General features: G+C 50.4%; 1 protein-coding gene across 10 annotated transcripts in view; it reads right to left on the minus strand.

Annotated features, from left to right (window-relative positions):
- Positions 1 to 21,073, minus strand: part of Katnip (katanin interacting protein) — a 176,469-nt gene that overhangs the window by 1,301 nt on the left and 154,095 nt on the right. For 8 of the 10 annotated variants that reach the window (XM_027404700.2, XM_027404697.2, XM_027404704.2 and 5 more), the window contains 10 exons: positions 20,963 to 21,041; positions 13,749 to 13,926; positions 8,658 to 8,823; positions 7,201 to 7,358; positions 6,177 to 6,241; positions 5,053 to 5,163; positions 2,758 to 2,897; positions 1,200 to 1,301; positions 519 to 676; positions 345 to 433 (listed from right to left, as the gene is read on the minus strand). In XM_027404700.2, the coding sequence (XP_027260501.1) occupies positions 345 to 433; positions 519 to 676; positions 1,200 to 1,301; positions 2,758 to 2,897; positions 5,053 to 5,163; positions 6,177 to 6,241; positions 7,201 to 7,358; positions 8,658 to 8,823; positions 13,749 to 13,926; positions 20,963 to 21,041 (1,246 nt within the window). Of the gene's footprint in view, positions 1 to 344; positions 434 to 518; positions 677 to 1,199; positions 1,302 to 2,757; positions 2,898 to 5,052; positions 5,164 to 6,176; positions 6,242 to 7,200; positions 7,359 to 8,657; positions 8,824 to 13,748; positions 13,927 to 20,962; positions 21,042 to 21,073 lie in introns of those variants that run through there. The other 2 variants (XM_035442232.1, XM_035442233.1) reach the window with 2 other exon arrangements.

The following is a 21,073-nucleotide window of genomic DNA, read 5'->3' on the forward strand; positions in this document are numbered from 1 at the left end:
TACATTGAGAGCAGCCATATACCTGGATTGCCATTCAGGCAGGGGGAGACCTGGCTAGCCTGTTCTGGGCATCCTTCGTGGCCTATCCCATGTATGGAGTAGGCTCTACCATGGGACCCATAAGGCCTTTGCCTCTGTTACCAGACATCCTTTAGGACCCAGCTCAAATGCCACCTGTCCCAGGAGTCCTCCTCTTGATGCCCTTTCCTGGTTTCCCACAGAGTGCCTTACCCTTCCCTCCTGGCCACAGGGGAGGCCTGCAGCCAGTAGACTCTGATGCCTGCTTCCTCGACACCAGACCAAGCCTCTGGCAGGGATGCACGAGGTAGAGACATGCTACCTACCTGGGTCAGCAGTGCCTGGCTTCTTCCTTGAGGTGGTGATGACCTGGTTTTCATTCATCATCTGTATGTCCTGGTCTTCCTCTGGCTTACTGCAGGAGGGGCAGACAGAAGGCCTTTTAGCCTCCAGGCCAGGGCCCAGCCATCTATCCTCATTAGGGTTGGTCTGGGGTATACCTGATGGTGTGTTTCTCCTGGTGACAGAAGTCAGTGTCCCCGGCAAAGAGGATGGTGTGGTGGGGCACGGTAGGCTCACATGTGGGTAGGATGCCCCCAACCAGGTGGCTCACCATGGCAAGAATGCCATTGTACACCAGCAAGTCATCCACCAGCAGCTAAGAGACAGAATAGGAATGAGGTCCCACCCCTGAGCAATACACCCCTCTGTTGTCCCAAGCCCAAGCTTCACTGAAGCGCCATGCTGACAGAAAGCCCACCCCCTCAGCAGTACAAAGGGCATGGGCTGTCAGCATGAGCTGCAGGTTCCGAAGCTGAGGCTCCAGAAGTTTCACAACACTGGGTGACCAAATGTAGATATGGAGGCAGACCCAATCTTCAGCCCCCACGGCTTCTGTTCTCTCAACTGGGCCACCCAGTTGCCGCCTCCTAAGACTGTGATTCTAGAGGGACCCCTGAAAGCAACATCAAGTCCAGGACCAAGTTTGGGGATTGCTTTGGGTTATTTCAAAGCTGTTCTGAATTCACGGCTGGGTGGCAGGTTTCCCTGCTCTGAGGGACCAGGCATTTCCAAGGCTGCAACTGGGGACAGAGACCAAACTACAGCAAATTAGTCTACATCACCACAGTCTAATTCCCAGAGTGCACAATCATCTCCCATACCACCTAGTGAGGACTCACGCCAAATTCCTTCACCCCTCGCTGAGGTGTTTTTGTGTAATTCCACAGTTTGATCATTGACACGGTGGTGGGCAGATCGAAAATGACATATACTCGGTTCACCTGTCAGAGAGCAAAGTTAATTAAAGCAGCTGCATTTGGAGACAGAGCACCATGGTGGGAAGCTGGGCCCAGAGCACCAGGGCAGGAAGCTGGGCCCCAGGTGCCAGTGGCAGCACTCAGAAGCCTTAAGTTCTGAGGTCTCTTCTCCTCAGAGTCCATTTTGAGTCAAGTCACGTGTAGTTGCATTTGGAATAAACTGCTGAGCTGGCTGAGGGAGGGCCTGCTGCCTCCTGCTGCTGTGGCCCTCATTTAAATACTGGTGGAGAACTGAGAGCAGCCTGGCCTTCTGTTCCTCACGTCAAGCCCAGGGACAGTCCCCACCTGCAGAGGCCAGGAGCATCTCTCCACCAAACAATGTGCATGGTCCTGACCCATTTATCCTTTCCCAGAGTTACAGAGGCAAAGCCAGAGTTCTATGCACTCCAGCACCATGGTTTCATCTAGTCCATGTCTGCTGGGGAGTACCAAACGGCTAGCACTCAGCTCCAGATAAGCACAAAATGAACCAGTGCAGCAGGCTCGACATCACAAAAGCCTCCCTCCTCGATTGAAGGCCAACTAAAGAACTGGGTGCAAGGTGAGTCCAGCTCAAGGCTCCCAGTGACCTGGAGACAGGAATGGCTGGGTGGGGTACTTCTGCTCAGACCCTTAGATTTCCACTAGGAGAATGACAGTAGCCAGAGAAGGGGAGTGAACTCCTGCTTTTGGCTGGAGTCTAAGGGCCACAGAGGTTGTGTGTACCCCTTTGCAGCAGGGGGCCAGGTAGAGGGGTTGACCCTGTGGTCTTTGGGAGTTGTTCCCTCCTCTGAGTGGAAAATGTCCATCCTATACCCAGTTACAGGGGTGGGTGGGGGACCCTGGATCCCACCATGTTCTGCTGATGGACTGTGTCCCCAAGGTGGAGGGTGCTGATGGCTCCTGGACCTCCCTCCCTCTTCTCTGCGATGATGGCCCACTGCAGGGTTTGGGAGCTGGGAAAGGCAGTCAGTGGTAAGAATGGCTGACTTGACTGACTGGGGCCAAAGTGAGGGCAAGGTGGCCACACAGTGACCATGGGCAGTGATATAAGGAACAGAAACAGGCAACAGAGTAGGGAAAATGGGGAAGATGTCAGGGTGGAGAGGACTGCAGAGGGCCTTGACAAGAAGAACCAGTGAGATGCACATGAGGCCAGTATGTTCTTGCCTGCCAGAAACTGTGCAGGGGCCCCTGGCCTCAGGGTCCCTGCCCGCCAGCAACTGTGCAGGGGCCCTGGCCTCAGAGGCCCTGGAGTGCCTCATGCATCTAGCACCTTTTTATGTAAAGTCCATGGAGTAAGAGAAGGAACTGTGGGCTTGGCAGGGGTACACCAGGGTTGGTAGCTATTGCTGGCACCTCTCTGATGGCTCCCAAATGTTTTAACTGTCACTGGGCCCAGGGGTAAGAGCCCCTCCCAAACCCAGGGCCAGGTACCCACCAGGCCAGGCAGGATGGGGGCCAGCCACATGTGCCTGCCATCACTGGTGTCATTGACTTGGTCGATAAGCTTGTCAGGGGTTCGTACGTCCCCGCATACACCCTCAAGCGCGTTCACACTGTCCGGGAAGGCAGCGATGTCTGAGGTGTAGGTTAAGCTGTCGTAACCCAAACTCATATGCTGCGCACAGTGTGTCACCCTCAAGGTGTCTGTCAAGCTGTCAGCACTGTGTCTCAGGAGATGCTGGACTGGTGTCCTACACTTTAGGAGGTTGGGAAATGACAGTGAAAACAGATGCATTCTATTTTCTAAGAAAACTGGGCTGTGGCTAAGGGGGAGGGAGGGATTGTATGGGAGGGCTAAGTGGTCAAGTTCAAAGTCAGGGGACCTTAGGTGGGATAGCTGGAAATGAGGGGTGTGTAGAAGCAGAGATCACACCCACTTGGGCGGGCAGGTGACTCTGGCAGGCTGCAACCTTGTTAGGTCTGCCACCCTGCAGGGACCCCAGTGTGCATGTGCAGAATCTGGGTCCAGCTCGGTCACTGTGCCAGAGGAAATCTCAGGCTAGCCACCGGGCACCACTTATCCTACCACCTCACCTGTAACAGGGGCATAAAACGTCCATGCTCTAAGACGGGCAGGAGAACTGCAGAGGACACTGGCTATGAGCTCTCTTGGTGGCATTAGTGGAGCTTATAGATGCAGGAGCCATTCACTAAGCTATGAGGAAGACAATAACTCCAGAGACACTCAGGGCCCCAGGCAGACACAGGACAAGCTTTGGGGCTATGCTGATATTTCCCTACCTGGTGGGCCAGCGATCATGTACTCGAAAATGCTGATGATAAGCAGGTGACACAGAAGACAGGTAAGAGAGTTCAAAGCTTTACAACAAGGCAGTGTGACCTCAGGTAAACAGGTCTCAAGTTCCTCCTCTGGACAATGAGGATTCCAGAATATTTGTTTGTAGGGGAAAATGCTGGCCACACCCACTTGGGGGCTGGCACAGGTGATGCAGTCCACGTGCACTTGGACGTGGTCAGAGTGACATAGCAAGACTTTAAATGTGAGGGTTGCACGCATGCAGCTCTCTCTGTTCCCTCACCTACCTGGTTGTATAAGACTGACTCCGTCGAGTGAGTACTTTCCTAATAAACATCTGCTCATCAAACTAGCTCTGACTCCATTGCCACCCGCATTAATTGCATTTCACTTTACCTGGTGTCAGAAGCTTGTCCCTGCTTATATTCTGAGTCTGCCTGCTATGTCACTTCCTGCCTGGATCTCTTTACTACATTTCCCAGAATGCTCCTTGACTCCTAGTCCCACCTATCTTGCTTTCCTATTGGCCAACAGTACTTTATTTATCAACCAATAAGATAAACATATACAGAAGGACCTCCCCCATCATTTGTTCACAAGCTTTCTGTGGGTGCATGGGGCATATTCTAGCAGGGCCTGGTAGAAGCCCCCAGGAAGCACTGAGTTTGGGGGGGCTGATAGACAACAAGAGCTCCAGGAGTCAGCATTGAGGCAATCTGAAAAGGCACCAATGAGACCTTTAGTCACTGTCACTCCACATGACCAAGGGCCTTGTATTGGCACTTCCCAAGTTAAGTTCCAGAGGCTGGTATTGCATTAAAAATTCCAATGATCAAACTTTAATCTTTCAGAACTCTCTGGGCCAACCAACAATTCCAGCATGGGCACAGCTGAGTTTTCCTGCAGACTCTGTCAGAGTCTTTAGAATACCAGATGTCTGTGCCCTCTAAAAAGAGATCTCCCCACTCTCTCAACCGTGGGACTCTGGTCTGCAGAGAACCAGCTATAGTGGCCTTGGCAAGCATAGCTGAGAGCATCTCTAATGGCCCAGTGACATCCTACCATATCCTCATAACCATTATCACCATCATTATGACCATTATGACCACCACCATCTCATTATAACTACCATAATCAACATCACCACTACCACCACTATCAATCCCCATCATCACTGTCATTTTGTTTTGTGACAAGGTAGCTCAGGCTGGCCTCAAACTCACAGTCATCTGCTGTCTCTGCCTCTTGAGTGCTAGGATTAAAGGTGTGCACCACCATGGCTGACTATCATCTCATCTTTTGAAATGGGCCTTGCTATGTAGTTCAGGCTACCCTCAAAATCATGCTGGCCCCACCCAGGCAAAAATCTTCCTGCCTCCCCCTCCTGAGTGCTAGAATTACAGGCTTGGGACCCTGCACCCGTCTCCTAGCAGCATTTTCCGTGCCGGCTCCTGCTCCCAGTAGAAAGGATACTGTTCTGAGACAATGGGATCCTCTCCCCATGCTCATCATACAGCTCCAGCCCTGTGAGGCCGATGTAGTAGGGATCGCCCCAGCTGGACAGCAGTTGGAACTGGAAAATGACTGTGGCTATGATTAAGGAAGACAGAGGCTCAGTTTTCCAGAGAAGAAAGTCACATAGTGGCAGAGGTGACAGGGACTCTTGTTGTCAATGGAAGAGTCTCTTTCCCAGAGATGGATGTCTGTCACAAGGAACATGACATTACACTTGTCACAGCACCTGCCCTGGGAGGGGACAGGAAGGAATAGTTTTAGGAGCAGACAAGGTGGGCAGATGATGCTGGGTGGCACACTCCCGTCTCATGCCTCAGTTTCCCTGATTATAAAATGATTACAAGAAACTGCCTCCCTCCTCTGTGTCTTTCACGTTCATGGGAATAAGCATGTTAGGTATGAGGAAACAGCCTCAGGTCTGGCTGCAGCAGAACAATTCCCACTGACAAGGTCCATGTGAACAGGGTGATACCTGCCCCCCACCCCCAATTTGATCTTCCTGGTCCCCAGTTTCTAGGAGCAGGAGTGGAAGTCCTGAGAGCCTAAGCACATCCCAGAAAGTCACAGGCAATGGCATTGCTTCCTTCTAGATCTGGACACTTCCAGAGAGACCAGGGCAAGTTATTTGACCTCTCTGACTTGCTTCTTTTGTTTTTTGTTTTTAGCTTTTGGCTTTCTTTTTCTCTGTTTTAAAGAGACAGTGTCTAGCTACGTAGTCCAGGATGGTCTGGTTCTCATGTTCCTTCTGTCTCTGCCATGCCTGATTCCCGTGATTTAGTTTTCAAGGCTGGGAGGCTGGGATGCCATTGTGGCCTGCTCCCAGGGCAGACGCTCAACTGGCCATGGAATGAGGTCACACTAGGAAGGAGACGCTGTTGCTGCCTCTGTCCCTGCCTTCTCCCTGCCAGGTCCCTGGGTCACCTGTCTCTTTTCCAGCTCCTTTCATCTGGGTCCTTTTTGCTAACTCCACAACCCCAGTCTTTGAAGAGGCAGATGGGATCCATGCTGCAACTACGTCTGAGTGCTGCCCTCCTTAGCTTCACTTTCCCTGTGTAGCATTCCAAAGCCTAGGAGAAGGATACAGCCACAGGGCATGAGTGGAGCCTCATAGTCCATGCTGGCTCGCTCCAGGCTCTTTGAATCCAGTCTGGAAAGAGACCAAAACAGCACTGTGAACCTTTCTGTTCCAGGGTCACTGAGAGACACTCCTCAGCCATGGGCTGCAGATACAGCAGTGCAGTGGATCCTGTGTGGGCTGCCCCTTGCCCAGGGGAGATGCAGCATGTGAGTGGCAGAGAGGACTCAGCTCTTCTCTGTTACAGACCCTTGCAGTCCTCAGAGTAGCCTAGAGCTGGGGATACCTGGACAGAGTGATGAAGCCACTGGGGAAGGCCAAGCAGCTGGTGAGTGGCTGAGTGGATGTCCCTCTGGGGTCACTCTTAACGACACCCCTTGCTGTCCTAGAGGAGCAGTTTGCTAGACTGAGGGCTAGGTGCTGCTGTTGGGGCAGGCAGGTGCCTGGTGTGACAGGCCATTTGGATGGATAGAGGCCTGAGGAGGCCTCTCACAACAGTCAAAGCTGGGCATAGCAAAGGCCCTGGAATGTGGGCAGGATGGGGATGCAGAAGAGAAAGGGAACAGATGGGGAAGCCCTGAGCACTGTTGGCTTCATGATCCCCAGTCCAGGCCTCAGTTTCTACTTCTGTAAAATGGGTATAAAATCCCAGCTTCCAAATGCAGATTCTAAGAAACAGGAAGATCTCTGTGAGTTCAAGGCCAGCCTAGTCTACATAGTGAGTTCTAGGCTACACAGCGCTACAGAGACAAGTACAACTCCAGCCTCTCTATAGCCCTCCTTGGACTATCCTTATCCTGTTCAAGGATACTGTTACAATTTTGCCAATGGGGAATGAAGGTTGTTTGTTTACCTATTGTGGCCTTTGGTGCTCAGATGTTGGAGGCTGCAAATGGGTAAAACACAAATGAGAGCTGCCCACCTGTTCCTTTTCTGAATTGGGGCTGGGGAAGAGACGCTGTGTCTAGACAGCTCCAGCCCTTTGGGTGCACACACAGAAGACACTGGTGGGCCAGCCCACATTCCCTCACCTCCTGGTGGGTGCTGGTGACAGCCGGGTCTGCATGTAGTCCCCAAAGAGGATTTCTTGTGCAAAATCAAAGTGACAGTTTCCAGGCCCCTTTCGGATAAGAAAACCTTCTGCAGGAGACACGCACAGGCCATCCAGGGACACATGGGCAATTTTGACCTAGCAAAGGAGACATAGCTTGCCTGAGGCCTAAGACAGTGGATGCTTTTCTACCATTCCAGGACATCTGGCCAGGCCTGAGTTCCGGGACGGTCATGTTGCATTTCAGACACAATGTTGGGGCTGGGCACAAGATACTTGGAGTAAGGCCTCTACCCAAAGGATACTTACCTGTGCTTCCTATCCATGTGTTTCAGACTCAGGGGAGTTTTGGGACTTGGTGGGGGACCCCAGACACCAGTGGCAGTGGCCCATGGCAGTGTGGTAAGATGGTCAAAGGCACTAGCTCAAGAGCACAACCTCTACCACCAGTGCTGTGCAGGCCTCCAGCCTCCCTTCATCTCCCTCCCCACCTGAGAGATGGGCACAGCTTCCCTCTTTCTACTCAGCACCTAGCAAGTCCTTTCTGGGTACAAAACAGACACCCAGCTGGTCCTTCTGACAGATAGTGGCACTGTGCTCAGTGAGAGCATACTGAGTGTGCGCACGTGCGCGTACACACACACACACACACACACACACACACACACACACACACACACACACACACACACGCTGTCCAGGCAGGAATCTCTAGCCATGTTGCTGGGATCCATCAGCAAACTGCAAAGGCTATGAGCATTCTGAGGCTACTTGCTACCCATGCCTTTCCACCAACATTGAAAGAGAGTGTGGGCTCCAAGCTTGACAGGCTGAGCCCAGACTCTAGTTGTGTAGTTCCCAAGAGAGTAGCAAATCCTTTCCCAGCCTTCCTTAGAACCCTGAGAGGTACGGCAGTAAAAGGAGGCAGTAAGAGAACCTGATGAAGAGCCCGGCATTGGTGGCGCATGCCTTTAATCCCAGCACTCGGGAAGCAGAGGCAGGCAGATCTTGGTGAGTTCAAGGCCAGCCTGGTCTAGAGAGCGAGTGCCAGGATAGGCTCCAAAACTACACAGAGAAACCCTGTCTCGAAACCCCCCCCCCAAAAAAAAAGAACCTGATGAAGTGAGGAAGGCACACAAGCCGGCCTCGTAGCACCCTCCCCAGTGCTCAATAGACAGGGAGCCCATAGCTGACAACCCTGGATGGTGTAGGAAGGGGAGAGCCACAGGAGAAACAAGCCCTGCAGTTCCTTAGGCTGCCCTGGGCTGTGGACTATGTCTGCTGTGTGCAAAAGGAAACAGCTTGCTCTCTCCCTGGATGTCACCCCCGCTCCATTTGGAAGATTCTGGAGGATTTATACTCCTCTCCAGCACCCACACCAGCCATTCATCATGCTGCCTGCCTCCCTGACAGTGGACTCCGCTCTGCCCAGCTTACCCCTCGGTAGGTGTCCTCGGGAGATTTATTGTAGTTCCAGAAGCGCAGGCCAGCAATGCTTTGGGCTCTGTCAAAGTGGATCATAACCACATGGTCCAACCCAGGGGAAAAGGGGATCAGCCACATGTGGTCATCCTCGGTGGTGATGTTCATGCCATCGATTAACCTGCAGGCAAGGAGGGCAGGTCAACAAGATGGAGGGAGGCTTCCAGAAAGCCTGCATCCCTCATCCGCCTGTGTCTTGGGAGGTGGGTGAACAGTGAAGTCAATCTTAAGAAGGGGTAAAAACAGTGTATGCTCAAGGAGGAGCTGAGAGGCACTCATCCTTGCCAGGCTAACAGACAGGTGTGCCCCCTTTGGAGTCCCCGGGGTGGGGGACTTCTGCTAGTGATTGCTATTCTGCACATCAGGAAGGCTGGCCCCAGAAATAAACTCATCACAGAGCTGTGATGCAGGCACCCGAGGACGTGCTGTGGTTTACGGGGGAAAAAGACTATCGTGAGATGCTGTGGTGTGGCCAGGCAGGCAGACCACACAAAGCAGGGACCATTTCAAGCTGGGAATGAGGTCATGACCTTGAGTCTTTTCTCTGTTGCCCAAATGTTCTGAAAGGTGTAGGTGTAGGGCACAGTTGAGGGAGTGCATCCCATCTCTCTTGGTAAGGTCTCTAAAACATGAGGGAACCCAGCAGACCTGGGCTAGGGACAAGCGCCAGAAGAGGCAGGTGGGTCCATGCTTGCAATGAGCCAACCTGCTTGGTAGCCACAGGTCTGAGTGTCCCAGGGAAACCCCAGACAGCAGGAGTGGTTTCCAAACCAGTTACCTCAGCCTTACTGCATCTGTCCCTGCCTCAGTCCCCTCAGCCTAGACCCAACTTTGGTCCTCTGTGTGGCATGGCCACTTGGAGACCTGGCCCCAGAGACAATCAGCCCCACACCATACTACCCTTGGACCCTTGGGGAACACTGTCCTGTGGGCTCAGGCTTGTGGCCACAGTTCCTTTATCTAAAACCAACTTTCCCCCTTACCATTTGATAGTTTGAGGTTTAGAATAAATCTAAGTGTTCATCTACGGAGGTAAAGCGTTCTCTCTCCTGTGCTCTAAAAGGCTGTTATTAAATTGATGGATGGTGTGTCTTACAATTGCTGGCATGTTAAAACTGAGGAAATTCGGCAGGCCGATCCTGCTGTTTGTGAAGGAAGCTGGCTGCTGCCGACTGCTGTTTCCTTCCAAAGCAATTACCTCCGTCTTGGAGATTGGCTGCCAGAAAGACTGTTGTAGGGTTTTGGGAGAGGGGACACTGGAGATGGATGGCAAAGAGGCTGGTAGCAAAAGAAGCCTCCTCCTGGGCAGTCTCCTTGTTCTGCCCCAAGACACCCAATAGTAAGAAGCCTCTCTCATGCCTAGATCAGGGTCTCTAAACACTATGGCCACCACTAGGACCCTGTCATTACAGGGGTATGGTGGAGGCCAGGTTGGGTCAAGAGAGACAAGAAGAGTCTGGGCCATGCTGCCATATCAGAAAGCTGGGGAGGGCGGGCACTGGGTGGTAAATGCTTGCCTTACATGCCAAAGGCTCTGGGTTCTATCCCTAGAATTTCAAACAAATGAAAATAAATATTGCAAATGAATACACAAATGGACACAGGTGCTCCCAGAATCTGAGATGGCTTAAGGGCAGCCCCATGTCAGAAATAGATGGCCAGCTGAACAAGAACTCAGAGGCATCTTTGAAGGTTCTCTGTCTCATGTTTTGTCAAGGCAGATTTTTTTGTTTGTTTTTAAACCTTACAGGTCCTTTGCATATATAGTATGGCTTCCAGTTTTGTGTTTTTGTAGGATTCCTGTGTGTGTGCAAATGTGTTTGTCTCTGTGTCTATATGACATTCTTATGGGGTTTTTGGTTTTTCTATTTGTTTTTGTTTTGTTATTTTAGTTTATTATTATTCTTTAGATTCCCTTTTGTTTTCTAATGAGAGATAGAAAATGGGAGGGGAAGTGGGGAGGAATTCAGGAGTTGGGGAGGGGAACCATAAACAGAATGTATTGAATGAAAAAAAATCTTTTCTTGTTTTTGTTTTCAAGACACATTTCTCTGTGTAGCCCTAGCCATCCTACTCACTCTGTAGACCAGGCTGGCCTCAAATTCAGAGATCTGCCTGCCTCTGCCTCCTGAGTGCTGGCATTAGAGACCTGCACCACCACACCTAGCTGAAACAAAAAACTATTTTCAATAAAAGAAAAATAGAGAAACAAACAAACAAACAAACAAAACACTGAAGAGACGAGTTGGTGTTGGGACCGAAGCAGGAGGATCCTGAACTTGAAATCCGGTTGGTAAACAATGAGAGACCCTGTCTTAAAACAGTACCATGGAGACGAGCACGCCTCCAGAGGGAAGAGAGTCTATAGAATGGGGAGAAATGTTTATCAGCTACATATAAGACAGGATTAATATCCATATGCATAAATAATTACAAAAATTAAACATCCCAAACCTATCCAATCAACCAGTGAAGTGAGCAGACAATTCTTAAGAGAAGAGATACAAATGGCCAATAAATATTTGAAAAAAAATCAGCATCCCTAACAATCAGGGAAACTACCTTGAGAATCAATCTCACCCCATCAAGAAAACAAATGGCAGCCAAAGCTGGGGGGAATGTGGAGAAAGAGGACCCCTCATTCCTGCTGTTAGGAGTCATAGAAGTCATTATGGAGGTCTTTCAAAACCCTGAAAATAGATCTACCATATGACCCAGCTGCAAGTCTCCTGGGCATATCCCCAAAGACTAGAAGTCAGCATACACACCAAGAGATGCTTGCACATTCATGTTTACTGCTGCAGCATACAGTTTAGGAAAGGGACTGAGTTTAGATGCCCACCAATAGCTGAATGGCAACGTGGTGCATACATGCAATGGAATTTTGTGCATTCACAAAGAAATCATCATTGTGGGTGCAGGAAAACAGACACAGCTAGGAGTGTTAAGAGAAACAGGCCAGACTAAGACAAATGCTGTGTGTTTTCTCAAATATGGAGCCTAAACCTTATATTCTATGTGGGGGGGGGGGGTACCTGTGCGTCTATATTAAAAAAAAAAAAAAAACCTAGAAAGGGAATCGCTGGAAGGAAAGGAGAGATCTTAAGATGGAGATAGAAGCAAAATGGGACACTTAAAATAGGGCATCAGAAGTGGCTTAACTGGGAGAAGAAAGGAAGCTAACTAGAGAGGGTGGGGGAGGGGAGGAGTGAAAACACGTATAATGATGGGTATATGAAGTTGCCTTAATGAAACCCACTGCTTTGTATTCTAACCTAAAAAATAAAAATAAATGAAGGAAGAAAGGAAGTAAAACAAGTCCCCTGAAGCTCGAGGGCTTCTCAGCCAATGGCATACATGGCTACCTGAACCTTAGCTCAAGTACACAAGCTGCAAGAGGGCTGTCTACTGGTTCAGACACCACTACTTACAGATTTAGGTTTGACAAGGACATTGAATGTATTTTTGCCTGTTCAAGTGCTTCCTGGTTAGAGATGCCCATGGAAGTGTTTAAAGATGACATTATGATTGGACAAGAAGCTGTCAGGACTTCTGTGGGGTGATGAGCAAGTGGGTGACAGGAATGGACACACAGGGTTTCTCCTGCAGTTGGCCTGGAGCAGCTTGTAGGCTTAGGTCTAGGTCCTCCAGCTGACCTGCCAGGATCTACAGGCCAGGGTGGCCCCAAACAGTCAGTGCCAGGAGAGGATGAAGGCCACAGTGAAGAGCCATCTTAAAGGGACAAAGCGGCCACAGACAGCCAGGACAAGGGGCTGCAATGTGATCATTCTACTCCCAACCTGTAATCATGGGGATTATTTTCACGGTTTATGGATGAAGAAACTGAGGCATGGGAGATCCCCAACTCAGCAGTTAAGTGCCAAGCTGGAGTATCCCGTGGCTTATTGTTCAAAGCATGACTCTACTTAACCAGTCTGGGCACTCGTGGCCACTTTCTGACTTCAGCTTCCTCCTCTATACATAGGGATAACAATAATGACTCTTAGTCTATGTTTGTGGCTTTCATGGATGGACATCTGTAATCTATTAACAGCCTGGAACCTAACATTCCAAAGTGGCACTTGCACTTTTGGCTATGTTGTCCTTACTGTTACAGCTGTGAGGTTTGGAAACTTAAAGCAGAGAAGAGATTTGAACTCCCATCCCTCAAACTCTCCTTGACTCAATTAAATTCACATAGCTGTTGTACTGGCTGGTTTTGTGTGTTAACTTGAGACATCTGAGAGGAAGGAGCTGAGGAAATGCCTCCATGAGATCCAGCTGTAAAGCATTTCTCAATTAGTCACCAATGGGGGAGGGCCCTGCCCATTGTATGGTGTGCCTTCCCTGAGCTGGTGGTCCTGTGTTCTATAAGAAAGCAGGCTGAGCAAGCCAAGGGAAGCAAGCCAGTAAGCAGCACTCCTCCATGGTTTCTGCATCCAGGTTCCTGCCCTGCTTGAGTTCCTGTTCTGACTTCTTTTAATGATGAACAGCAATTTGGAAGTATAAGCTGAAAAAACCGTTTCATCCCCAACTTGCTTTTTGGTCATAGTTTTTCTTTGCAGCAACAGAAACCTAACTAAGACAGCTGTCCAGAGCAGGAGTCCAAGTGCCAGTATGAGTGACAGGTGTCCATGTGAATGGATACTATAAAAACTTGTCTGTTCACCCTGGTCATGGTATCTGGAATGTGTAGGAAGCAGAGCATCCATCTCGGCTTGCAGAAACTTTCTTTTCACTTTCCAGTTTGCAGAGGCGGAGAGAGGCCTAGGGCAGGCATATGCAAAAGCCGAGACCAACAGACTATGGCTGAGCGAGGGCCTGGCTGAGGCCAGTGCGCTATCACGGCACACACGCAGCACCTACAAATACAGCAGCCTGACTTTGTAACCTGCCTGCCCCTTAACAGGGGTCACCTATACAAAGGGGCACCTCCACTTCTTTTGGCTACATACCTTCCCAGCAGTGTCTGATGTATGCCTGATGCCTGGGACACAGAGCATGTCCATTGACCCCGATTGCCACAGCCAAGCTTCTACTACTTACTTGTCTAGGGTCCGAGAGTCATCTGTGTACTCGGGCAGGTCATTTAAGTCCCTGGGAGAGGCAGAGAGCTGGTGCTGGTGGATGGGCAGGGCCTGGCCATCCTTGCCCACTACTTCCAGGCCAGTGAGCCCTATGTAGTGCAAGTCACCCCAGGAGGCTGTGAAGTTTAGCCGAAGACCTGTGAGGGAAGGAAGTCAGTCACCACCAGAGACTCTGGAGCCAGAAGAGAGCTGCCCTTCAGCCTCTCCACTTGCCCCTCATGGACCTACTCTCAGGGGTCCTCAGACCCAGACCACTACCAGGACGTCCTGCAGACAGAAAACCCATGAATGGCTGGATCACCTCACACCATGCTTTGAACACTGTTAGCTCCCTCATGCTGTTTCATGGTGAGGTGTTCCTCTCCTGGCTTCTAACTCCCCAGACCTCATGAGGCACTGGAACCCCTAGTTCTCCCCAGATGATCTCTCAATTGTTCTATTTCTCTATATCTTTCTTCTACCACAAGGCCTTTACACACACTGCTCCTCTTCCCTGGACTGTGCTTGTGTTTTCGAGCCAGGTCAGTGCCACACTTATAGCCCGTCATGTCTCTGTAGACTTCCCCCACCAAACTCTGAAGGCCCCTACTTAGTAAGCGCCCACATGACCTGCCAGGTGGCTGACTCCTTAGAAAAGGACCCCACTTTTTTTTTTTTCTAGACTATTATGTACCCAGGTACTGGCACAGTGCCTGGCATATAGTAAAGGCTCAGTGCCAATGAATGTCTGACAGTAACTAAATGAGACAGTCACACTAGGAAGCCCCACACCCCGTTTGCCGTTGTATGCAAATGGACTCCTCTTATGAGCCCTCACTGTGTTCACGCTGAGAAAAGTGGCTGCTGACCCCACCCTTCCTCCTCAGCTCCCACCCTGCTTCACCAGAGACCACCTCGGCAGACCTCCTGTGGCCCTGCGATACACCTGCCGGGTGACTCATTCCATTGCCCAGAAAGGTTCCCTTCTATTGGTCTCTGGGTCATACCCTATCACCCTGTCATATGCTTGGCTGGAGTTGCCCTATTCCCAGTAGAGCAGGGTCAAGCTCAGGGGCTTTCTATCCCTGGAGGTACTTGGCCTGTTTTAGCTCCTGCCTGAGTTCTAAAGTTCAACTCTTTAGACTTCTGAATGACAGCATGACAGGCAGAGCTGGCAGAAAGCCTGGGTCATGAGGTACTCCATATTTCTTACATGAGCATCTGTGAGCCCCGCAAACTTCCAGACACTCTGGGGGCCAGGTTACAACCTCTCACCTCCCTGAACTTGACATCTTGTCCTGTGCCCTGTCATTTCCCAGCATCTTCTCTGTGACTCAGCCTGCAAACTTCCTCTCTGTGGTGCCAAAGTCAGCCCGAGCATTAGGGGGTGATGAGGACTTGGGTCCTAAGATCAGACTTGTTGTCATGAACACATACCCTCCAGGGTGTGGAGCAAAACAAGTAGGCTGGCCCTCCAGCCTGTGGCCCTGCAGCTTCCCCTCCAGAGGTGGGTCAGCTTCTCCACTCTGCAGCTGGGCGGCATGGCTGACTTTGACCAGCAGAGCGGACTGTGTGCACAGGAGGTTGTCTCCTCTTTCTGTCCTGCACTGATGCCAAGGCAGCTCAGTCACTGGGTGCTCTGGCCAGCAGCAGTACATGCAGGCAGTTGCTGGCCCATGTGCTGGGTGTTCAGAGGCATGAGCAGGAAGCGGGAGAACGCCTGAGTGGCTCGGGTGAGGTGAACTAGCCACAGAATTGTGAGTACTGATGGCTGTAGAGCACTGCATCCAGGCGCTCTGCTGTGGGTTTGTTCTGCAGCAAAAGCTGAAGGATGTATTCCTTTACTGGCCACATTCATCTCTCAGCCATTTTCTGACAGTGCCCCCCACTCTCCCGGCCCTTGTTCCACTTGCTTTCATCCTAACCTCAAGAGATATTCTACATTAATGTGCTTGTTTACTTCCCTGAGGCCAGGACTGACTGTTCTATCCCCAGAGCCTGGAACAGCAGTGTCCAACAAATAGATGCTTAATCAAGTTTTGTTTTGAAACCTCTGATTGATAGAAAAGTAGGTAGGTGGCCAGTGGATGCGTCCCCCTAATTTATAGTGAATGGTAAGCGAGGCCTCACTGATTGTCTGTGTGTGCCAACTGTGGTTTTAGAACTAGAGCTGTGGGAGAAACAGCAGTGAGTCTTGGTGTGAACAGTGCTCATTCTGCAGTCAGTAGACACCTGGCCAATGCTGAGGACCACAGCTGCATACACCGCTGCAAGCCCAATCCCAGTGACTCGGTGGGGTGGATCGTGGCAGAGTGGGAGCGGGGGGTGGCACCTGGGCTGAGAGCTGCATGCTAACAAGGGGCATGCTATGCTACACTTCTAGAGGAAGAGCACGCTAGATGGAGAGAACAAGTTGGGCCTTCATATGAAAGCAGCTGGCCAAGAGAGGAGAGGAGAGGAGTGTTAGACTAGAAAAGGAGGCAGGGCTCAGTCCTGTGTGGAAGGCGAGATGTTCATGACATAGCAATGGGAAGTTACAACAGGTTACTTGTTTTGTTTGTTTTGTTGAGGCAAGATCTCTCTGTGATCTAGGATGGCCTTGGAACCAGTGATCCTCCAGGCTCAGCCTCCTGAGTACTGGGACTACGGGTGTGCCCTACCATGGTGGCCCAAATATGGCACCAGGGTAGTGGTGTGGGCTGAACTGTGTCTTGGAAGGACTGCAGCAGGACCATAAAGGAAGCCAGGCAGGGAAGACACCAGTAATCAGTGACCTCACTGAGAGTGTTCACAGTGGGAGAGGGCAGCAGGGGACAGACAGAATCAAGGTCTGTTTAGGAGGCAACAGAGCCTACTGGTTTGAACAAAGAAGGACAAGACAGACGGGACTGATCCAAGTGACAGAGTGGGGTAAGGAGTGTCTTGGATGGAGAAGGCCTGGAGGTGGAGGAGGGAGTAGATTGTGAAGGGAGGGACATGAAGAGGCAGAAATGCCGCCTCTCCCTGGTAACAAGCCTTTCCCATGCTTGCAGTCCCTTTGTGTCTGGCAAGATGCACCTGATCCCATTGATCCGGAGCTCTGAAAGCAATGGCTCTCCTTGTGAGCTGATATCCATATTCATTTTCCTCGGGTGCATCAATTAGTAGTTATACAAATGGAAATTAATTTTGTTATTTCTCTCATGCTTTGGCCCTCTCGACTTCTTCCCTATTCATCATGGCTGATATTTGCAAAACTTCCCAAATGAGTGTCATCTGCAAATTAGCAAGTCATATATTCCCTTTCAAAGCATGAACAGGATTGGCCATGTTTGCCCACTGATGCCCCCCTTCCCTGCCCCAGGACTGCTTTAGTAAAGTGTATTCCACTGGTGCAGGTTGCTGAGCAGGTGGAGGATGGGATGAGGGTTCAGAGAGAAGAGATGTAGGGATCCTGGGGCTCTAGGTGCAAAAGGGAGGGAACAACACAGTGGAGAGGTCCAGTGCTCTAATCCAGGGCCAATCTCCCCAGCCACTGCAATATCATTTCTGAAAAAGACTGCGTTTGTTCAGTGCAAAGGACATTGACAAACAGCTCTTCTTTTGGGATAAATTATTAGGTAGCTAGGACAGTGGCAGCTTCTGCCTGGCAGCCCCTTCCCCTGTCTTCCTCTTCCAGGGAGAGGTCCTGGCTCAGACAGGTTGTCTGGGCAGTTGACCACTCTTAACCAGGCTGCAGGGATAGCCAATAACCCCAAGTCTGGCCAGATATGGTTTTCATATCTCCTACTGTTCATCTCCACCACGGTAAATCACATAATTGACTTATGGACAGTCCTGAGACACAAGCTAGACCCGGAGACTTAATCCTGAAGCTGTATCTGCTGGGCAGTAGACATGCTTCTGTTCTGGGGTTGCTAGTATGTGTAGGTGTTAGCACAAAGCTCCTATGAGGCCCTGGTGCATGGCCCTCCCATGAGTCATGGGTGTATGGTCCCCATGGAGATGAACAGTGTAGGGGGAAAGGATCAGGCAAAGAAACCCACCCAGGCCTTGAAACCAGAGCAGTGAAAGAAATCTGCCCCGGCCGTGAAACCAGAGCCAGTGAAAGACACACACTCTGGATGTGAACCCAGAATCTAAGAAACATACCCTGACTTTGAAACCAGAGCCAAAAAACAAAAAGAAAAAGAAAAACAAACCAAACAACAAAGAACAAAACAAACAAAAACCCTCACACTTTGGCCCTAGAACCAGTGCCAGTGAAAGAAATACACCTTAGCCCTGAAAATAAAGTCATACACTAAAAAAGGTCAGTAAAAGAGACAGTTTGGCCCTGAAACCAGAGCCAGCTCTGCTCCTGACCAACTGAAACTAACCAATCTTTGAGCAGGAAAACTCACCAATCTCTGAGCAGAAAATCTCCCTGGGAAAGCTCCGCCCCTAAAAAGGCCTACATAAGCCTCTCTGCCTGTTCAGTTGCTGGCTGTCCTTTCCCACCCTGGCAGAGGCAGCCACTCTCCTGGACTCCTCCTTCCCAAATGAATCTCTTTCTTAAAAAAGTTTGGGTGAAGATCTGCTGGTGTGGAGCAGAAGAACTTTGCTGAGGCATTCCCTTAGGGGGGCTGAGCAGAAAAACCAGAAGAAACAGTTACATCCGCTGGGAAACTCCCTTGGGAGGAAGAAAAAGTAACTTTTCACTGGAGCAGCTACGTTTCTGCAGGGGCTTCTCCTTCAGCAGACTGAAGCAGAAGAAGTAACATCTTCAGATGGAGCTGAAGCAGATAGCCATGCTAGGAAGCAGAAAAAGCAGATAGCCATGCTAGGACGTTTCCTTGGGGGAACCAAGTAGAGCTCAGCTGTAACAGCTCTCTTAGGAGAGGAGCAGGATTGCTACCTCCTGCGGGGAGACCATCCCCCACTGCACCCCAGCTTCAGGTATAGCCTGACTTCCCAACAAGTCAGGATACCTTTCCCTCTAGAGCTGTCCTATTGCAGCTCCAGCCTCCAGAGCTGTCCCTTTGCAGCGCCAGGTATAACCTGACTCCCTGACAAATGATGATACCTTTCCCTCCAGTGTGGTGATACAAATAAAGCCTGTCTGAAGATCAGAGAATGGAGCTTGCCACTAGCTAACCATAGAGGTTTGGAGGTCTGTACAGACAGACAGGAAGTGAAATGGCTGGGCAGAGAGAGGATATAAGCAGGGAGAAAGAGGAACTCGCTCTCTTGTCTGTTGAGATGCTAAGAAGGTAAGGTGTGGCAGTGGCTTGCTCCTTCTCTCTGATCTCTCAACATTTTCCTCTATATCTGACTCTGGGTGTTTATTATTTAGACCAATAAAACTCCCTTTTACATTCCAGAGCTGTCCTATTGCAGTTCCAGTCTCCAAAGCTGTCTCTTTGCAGCTCCAGATGTAGCCTAACTCCCTGACAAGTCAGGATACCTTTCCCTCCAGAGCTGTAACATTCACAGACAGAGTAGAAAAATAGACACAGCAAATCTCCACGGTATCATTTCCCTGCCTATATCCAGTTGCTTAAGAAACTAGTGACCCTAACTTCTAGGTGCATAAACCAATAGATTTTCTTTTGCTGAATTCAGATTGAATTCAATTTCCATTGTGTGTGTGTGTGTGTGTGTGTGTGTGTGTGTGTGTGTGTGTGTGTGTTCCTGTGTATTAGGGTGTATGTATGTGTGCATATGGAAGCCAGAGGACAACCTTAGGTGTCATTCTTCCACACTGGGTCCTGGGGCACACCAGTTAGGATAGACTGGTGGTCAGAGAGCCCCAGGGATTACAGATGTGCATTGCCATCCCTGATTTTATGTGGGTGCTGGGAACTAAATTTACCGGGGTCCTCCAGCTTGTATGCCAAATGAACTATCTCCCTGCTCCTTTATTTGTTTATTTGTTTATTCATTTATTCAGGTAAGATTGCCCCTTAGGCTGCCCCTGCCTCTCAAGTGCTAGAATTACAGCTCATTAGTCCAAAGTAATTCAGTGACCAGGAAAGGAAGGAGCTGTAAGGATTCAAATTAAGTCACCTTCTTTCTGTCTAAATGACCATCTTTTCCTTTTGTGTGGGTAAGGGACAGAGGGTTTTTACTGAGGACAATAGGAAGGTATTTGGGGAAAGGGGCTGCAGAAGAGCCAGCATGAGGAGGTGCAGTGTGCACTAGGCACCACCCAGACCCTCGCAGGCCACAGCCCCACTTACTTCCCTGAGTTAATGACTATCTTTCAGAAAGCCATGCCCTTCCAGGATGCAGCCTATGACATGAGGACATAGGATGTGAAGACTAAACTTTCCCTCAACTCAAAGACATCACCAGTAGCCACTGCAGCTTCTGTGCTTTCATCTAGCTGCTGAAGCCACCTTTGCCTCTGTCCAGTGTGTCCCTCAGTGTGGGGATGGAAGGCTCTAATCATCCTCCCTCAGAACTGCTTTAGAGACTCCCACTCAGATCAGGCAGGGAGCCAGAAGAGGCACTCAGACCCAGGAGAAGATGGGAGCCTGCCACCTACTAAGGTGGCAAGGGGAGGGGCCAGGCCAGGGTGGGGTGAACTGGGAACTGGAGGTATAAAGCTGCTTCTGAAGAAGTGGGGTAGGACTTCAGCTCTGTTTTCAGGAGATAAACTGAAAGCAAGTGACACAGCAGCAGAGAGGGCGAGAAAGCAAGACAGCCAGAGCATGCAGAGAGCCTGTTAACAGGACCCTGCGGGGAGGTGGGGAGATCGAAGACAGCCACGACCCTGACTTGGAGCTTCCCCAGACAATGAAGGACTGACAAGGATGTGAGTGAACTAAGAGAACTGTCTGGAAGGAAGGGGAGAGGCCCAGGAGCCCGGATGAGATCTACTCAGGGAGGCATGCTGGCTGCTGCAGCCTTATGTGTTTCAATGTGTGAAATTAGCCAACACTTTATAATCTGCCTAAAATCATGGGTTCCAGAGGACCTGGGCCTCACCACACACACACACACACACACACACACACACACACACACACACACTACTTTGCTTTGTGTAAGTGATGAGCTGTGGCTAAGTTCCAGACCAACTCCACCTACGGAGCCTGCAGCAACCTGGGGTCACCAGGCTCCCAAGTCCAGATCCCCAGTAAGCACAGAAATGGCCTGGGTACAAAATGCCACTATGTCTCTCTGCTAGTGCAAAGAGGCACCTGCCAGGGACCTGGGACAGGTACTCACACAGCCCGTAGAAGATGCCTGGCTCCGGTGTGCTGACTTCAGAGACAGAAGGACTGACTTGTAGCTCTAGCTCTGGTACCTACAGGATGGTTGGGGAGAAACAGGGAAAAG

Source organism: Cricetulus griseus, chromosome 3 (assembly GCF_003668045.3).
Source record: "Cricetulus griseus strain 17A/GY chromosome 3, alternate assembly CriGri-PICRH-1.0, whole genome shotgun sequence".
Classification (NCBI taxonomy): Eukaryota; Metazoa; Chordata; class Mammalia; order Rodentia; family Cricetidae; genus Cricetulus; species Cricetulus griseus.